The sequence below is a fragment of the Camelina sativa genome, chromosome 17 (assembly GCF_030686135.1).
Source record: "Camelina sativa cultivar CO46 ecotype springtype chromosome 17, ASM3068613v1".
Classification (NCBI taxonomy): domain Eukaryota; kingdom Viridiplantae; phylum Streptophyta; class Magnoliopsida; order Brassicales; family Brassicaceae; genus Camelina; species Camelina sativa.
Window position 1 is genome coordinate 38,391,348 of NC_141896.1, and position 5,789 is coordinate 38,397,136.

The 5,789-nt window shown below is 31.0% G+C and overlaps 1 protein-coding gene across 1 annotated transcript; it reads right to left on the reverse strand.

Moving 5' to 3' along the window:
* Positions 1 to 628: 628 nt before the first annotated feature.
* On the reverse strand, positions 629 to 2,317 carry LOC104758629 (stem-specific protein TSJT1). The gene is made up of 4 exons (XM_010481521.2): positions 1,879 to 2,317; positions 1,283 to 1,526; positions 1,077 to 1,197; positions 629 to 997 (listed from the first exon to the last, which is right to left on the reverse strand). The coding sequence occupies exons 1-4, from the start codon at positions 2,082 to 2,084 to the stop codon at positions 807 to 809; spliced, it is 762 nt and encodes a 253-aa protein (XP_010479823.1). The 5' UTR covers positions 2,085 to 2,317; the 3' UTR covers positions 629 to 806.
* Between the last annotated feature and the right edge of the window lie 3,472 nt (positions 2,318 to 5,789).

A 5,789-nucleotide genomic window follows, 5' to 3' on the forward strand; every position in this document is an offset into this window, starting at 1 on the left:
AGCGGCTTACCGACTGCAGTTACCTGACTCGTCTAAGATTCACCCTGTTTTTCATGTCTCGCAATTGAAGCAGGTGTTGGGCGTTCATCACCAGGTTCTCCCGCTCCCTCAATCTTTTTCAGAAGCGGATGAAGTGGTGATTGAGCCAGAGAGTCTCTTGGAGTATTCTGCTGCAGGCGATTTGGAGGTGTTGGTAAAATGGACTTCATTGCCTGATCATGAGTCTTCTTGGGAGGTGGTTCGTGACTTGGAGACCCAGTTTCCTTCTTTTGCACTTGAGGACAAGCTGCGTCTCATTGGAGGGGGTATTGATAAGCTCAGAAAGGTGTATGTGAGACGTTCTAAGGTTCGCACGTGTGAAGAGTCTGAAGACGGAGCATGTGAGAAGGATGAGCAAGTTTGAATATTTGGCCGTTAGGCGGTTTGAAGGAATAAGAAGATATTTTTAGCTCTAAAAATATCTAGGTTTGAATTTCAAATTAGTATATAAACAATCTCTCATTGTTTAGAGAGTTATGTTGATTCTTGTATAAGATCTCGTGTGTGAGATTCTGGAATTGAACTAGTGATGTGCTAGTGTTCGTTCCTCTTGTAATCCTCATTCGTATTATCAATAAAGAGATCGGAGTTTTCTTCTTAACACAACTCCATTGTATCATCACTAGTAACTAATGAAAGTGCTTATTGTTGTTTGCATTGTCGAAGGTAATTTACAAAAAAAAAACAGAACAGAACATGGCATTCAAAAGAACACAAACTATATTTAAGGTTTCCTCAATCAGTCTTCTTATTCGTCTTTCCTAGCATTAACGCGAATTCGCTAGAGCCCAATTAGCTTCACTTCCTCTTCTTGGAATGCTACTGATCTTTGAACAAGCATCGACTTTAAAGTTAGCTCCACATATAACTCCTTCACTATCAATCCTCGGCATTGCCTTCATCTTATTCTTCGGATGCTCAAAACTCATCAAACCAGTCTCACTATGAAACATGCAACCTGAAACAACATTACACAAAACACATTAACCCTAATTTCCACATTGACATTGTACTCAAAACTGAACATGTTTACTTACCAGTTGGAAAAGGCGCAAACGATTTCGCACAACTTTGCTTAATGATCTTAAGATCATCAGACATAACAACAGATCCATCTGCAGCTATACCCCAATACAAACTCTCTAGTCCATCAGATCCCTAAAACAAATACAAAAACATTGTCAAATAAAACTCTCATAAAAATGTAAAGATTTTGGTTTAAAGTATCAGTTCTTTTTATTACCAGAGATGCAAAAACAGAGGAGGTTTGAGTATCATAGACGACAAAAGCAAAGCTTCCTTCAAGACCTCTGAGAACTTGATCAGCTGGATAAGGACCACGATCACGAAGTGTTCGATAAGCTTCGATCACAAACATAGCTTCGTTTGAAGTTTTTCCAGATAAACCGTAATGCTTGTTCAAATCGCAGAGATTGTTCAATGTTCCAAGAAACACACAGTAGATTCCATCGATACCACAGAACACCCTGAAACAATCGTCAAAAAAAAAAAAAGATTAAAGATTTGATTTTTACGTTAAGAAACAAGAAATTGATTTTTACTGTAAGAAACAAGATTAAAGATTTGATTTTTACTGTAAGAAACAAGATTAAAGATTTGAATTTTACTGTAAAAAACAAGATTAAAAATATGATTTTTACAGTAAGGAACAAGATTAAAGTTTTACTGTAAAAACAAGATTAAAGATCTGATTTTTACTGTAAGAAACAAGCTTAAAGATATGATTTTTACTGTAAGAAACAAGATTAAAGATTTGATTTTTTTCCGATAAGAAACAAGACTAGAGGGTTGTGTTAGAGAAAATGTGTAATAAATAACCTTTGATGATGAGAGTTTTGGGAACGGACGAAAGCGAGAACGGCGGAATCACCGAAGTTCATTGAGAAAGCTGTGTCGGGGTGGTGAGAGAGGAAGTCAGAGAGAGTTTCTCCGGGAAGTTTAGGGTTTTCGCCGGTGACATTAGACGCCGGACTGTTTAGTTCTTCCGGTGGATGAGCAAACGTTTTGTGAAAAATAGCCAACATTTCTTTTTTTGAACCCTTTTTGTGTGTTTTTTGATAAATGAGAAAATGTGATAGTATGTTTTTTCTTGATGAAGAAGAAGTGTGTCTTTTTATAGTTTGTTTTTGTGGAATTTTGATTTACACGAAAACGTAGAAAAGTGAGAAAATTGACGTGGAGATGACTAAGGTTTTGTTGTTTGGATAAGATCTTGTCTCGCAGATCTCGATGTGCTCTCTCTTATCCAATTTATTTTAGGAAAAAAGATGGCTAGCTATATGAAGTATAGGTGAATACATGACCACACATACCAACTATATTATTGTATACTCAACTACACGAAATATATGTATTACATGACCACATGCATGAACTATATGACGTCATGTGTTCAATACTATAGACATATAATCTGGTACACTGATTGATTAATTCCGGTGAAGACCGGTGTTGACTCCGGTGTTGACCAAATTTTTTTCTAAAATTAAAAATAAAAATAAGAAATTATTATATTAAATCATTTATGGTTTGTATTAATTAAAAAATATTATATTCAATATCTAAATATTTTTATATATTTCTTAAATATATCTTAAATGTAAAATAGAAAACCCAAACCTTAAAAAAAATTCTAAAAATTAATTTAACATATTGTAATTGTGTAAAAGAGGGTAAAAATGAAAATGTTCATATGTTAAAAGTAAATATTGTGAATTTTTTTGTTGTTGTTTATATGTTAATTCAATATCTAAAGATATTTTTAATATATTTCCTAAATATATCCTAAATGTAATATAGAGAACCCAAACCTTAAAAAAAATTTCTAAAAAATAATTTAACATATTGTAATTGTGTAAAAGAGAGTAAAAATGAAGATGTTCATATGTTAAAAGTAAATATTGTTAATTTTTTGTTGGTTATATGTTATTTTGAGTTTGTAAATTTTAAAGTAAAGAGTGTCTAAACTTTTTTATAACATTTACGATGCAAAATTTAGAGTAAAGAGTCATATACTCAATCTTTTGCATATTATTTTCTAATGAAAGTAGTTGAATTTGATTTTATTGATTTTGTAGTAATTAAATAATCTGATTATGAGAGATTTATATATATATACATATATATCTTGAAAATAATTATAAATTGTTTTTATATCTTAAAAAATAATTATAAATGATTTTTATTTAACTATTTACTTTAGCTTGAAAAATAAAAAGTAATTAATTATAAGAATGAATATATTAGAGATATATATAAAATATTTGGATATTGAATAGAAAATGTCTTTTAATCATGAAAACCCATAAATAATTTACTATAATAATTTTTTTTTTAATTTAGATTTTTTTAGTGTTGGTCAACGCCGGAGTCAACGTCGGTCTTCGCCGGAGTCAACTGACCGGTGTAATAGATTATATGTCTATGATGTTGACTGCATAACATCATATAGTTCATGCATGTGGTCATGTAATACATATACTTTGTGTAGTTGAGTATACAATACTATACTTGGCATGTGTGACCATATATTCACCAATACTTCGTGTAGCTGGATATCTTTTTTCCTTTATTTTAGTATACTACTTATTGATAATTATTATGCCCTCTGTTAATGGCCAACAAGAATCAATTAGTTTTCAGAAAACGAATCATTATTTTTTTATAACTTTTCACTCTATTTGCAGGCCATATATATCTTCATATTAAAAGATTGTTCTTAAACCTGAAATGCTAAATGGTTCTCTAAGGCTGAGAACAATCTCATAAATGGGTTTGTTACTCTGGTCACCGTGTCCTAGAGCCCATGAGCTACTTATACCCCACGTGCATATACCTAACGCATCAGTAAAGAGATTGATATATGAAACAGAGAGACTTATGGTTTTAGGCTTGGAAAACAAGTAACGATCCAGGGTTAGTATACTACATAACCATTAGAGCTGCGGCATGTGTATGGCTGTATGCCAGCACAAACACGAAGTATATAAACACCTTTGGTTGTAAAAGCATGAATTAGATGTGGCCTAAGTTCATTTCCGAAAATTTCCATTACCAAGATAGAGGTCGGAACCGTCGCCAAAAGAGTAAACCGATCCATCCTTTGTTACAGCCAAGACATATAGGCTTCAATTCTACACATCTTCTAATTTCCTGCTCATGGCCAAGAGCCCCAAACATATTTGACCCCCAAGAGTATACATTAGACACCTTGATCACCATTGTGAATATCTTCCCGTTGTTACTTGCATTTGCAAAAGATAAACATAAAAAATTAGATCATAACCATATGGTATGTAACAAGCCACGCTCTTTAAAACTATATTGCATCAATTACAGAAATCATCACAAGAAACCTGATATAGTCCAGTATACTAGATAATGTACCAACTATAACATATGAGAGTTATAAATGTGCAATAATTGCATATTGATATATTTTTAACATTAAAAAAAAACGTGAGAGCATTGCTATGACAATAATATGGGTGGTTACGAACAAATATATTTTTATATTAATTTTCAATATATCAGTACTATTAAATAGTGGGCGTTTAATGTGTAATGTAATTTCGTTTTTGTTTATACTTTTACAAATAATAAAGTAAAGCTTATTGAAATATTACATACTAAAAAAGATATGTGAATATGTTGGAAAATAATAAAAAATCGAAAGTATATACATAATGAAGATGGACCTTTTCAATTTTATTCTCTTGTTATATGATGATTGAATTTATATTTAACTAGTATTTGTCCCGTGCGTATAAACGAAATAATTATTTGTGATCAAATATATATATATATATATATAAATAATACATACTTATTAATTTGTAAGAAAATAATTCAATTATGAGGGGCACGTATTTGGTTTTGGGCAAAGTTACGCAGCCCAAAAGTAATACACCTTCTTTTCATATTCATAGTACATGATCAATATTTTGTATATGCGAAAAAATTAGCAAATATATAAATATTAAGCATTTAAAAATAGGAAATTTAATCTGAACGTGGAAGTTTAAACATGACAGAATTGTATTAACGTTAGAAAAGCAAAAAAAAAAAATGATAAAGAATAACCATAAACACACTTGCTGTTGATCTTGAATTGGCCCTTAACAGGAATCATCGTAAAAGTGTTAGTTAGATAAATGTGGAAAAATAACAATCATCAAATTAATAAGTCGGTAAGTGCAATAAATTTTGTTAATATATTTACATGAATAAAAAATACTGTAGAGGTGAAGGTAGTACCAATATATATGAGCTACCATTATTTAATTTTGTTTTTGTATCCAGTTCCCCTCCTTATCAACAACTATCCTTGCGCTACTCCAATAACTAATAGAAGTTCAAGAGAAAATTTATGAATACAAACAAAAGTTTAAATATTTACCTGTCTGAGAATTATAACTGTAGTTTAGATGAGTAACCAAAAAGATGAATGGAGAGAAGAGGATCACAAAGAAGATGATTACAGAGGAGATATAGTTTAGATGATCGACCAAAAAAAAGATAGAAAAGAGAGGATTATAGATAAAACACTGAATTTTGATTTAAGGAGAAGTGAAATCAGTTATAAAATCGCTTTGAACTTGGAGAATGGAAGAAAAATCAGCAGTTATTTTATTTTTTTTGGCTTTCTTTCTTCTGTTCGACATTTTTTTTTCCATTTGTGTGATAAATGTTTTTTTTTGTTTATAAGAAAAATCTAAAATCTGATGTTG

What these genes read in the sequence shown, in the direction of transcription:
- LOC104758629 (XM_010481521.2), bottom strand. Translation starts at nt 2,084, where the DNA reads ATGTTGGCTATTTTTCACAAAACGTTTGCTCATCCACCGGAAGAACTA. An exon ending in CAAAACTCTCATCATCAAAG is followed by an intron (nt 1,527 to 1,878) that starts GTTATTTATTAC and finishes CGATTGTTTCAG; the next exon opens with GGTGTTCTGTGGTATCGATG. An exon ending in GTTTGCGCCTTTTCCAACTG is followed by an intron (nt 998 to 1,076) that starts GTAAGTAAACAT and finishes ATGTTGTTTCAG; the next exon opens with GTTGCATGTTTCATAGTGAG.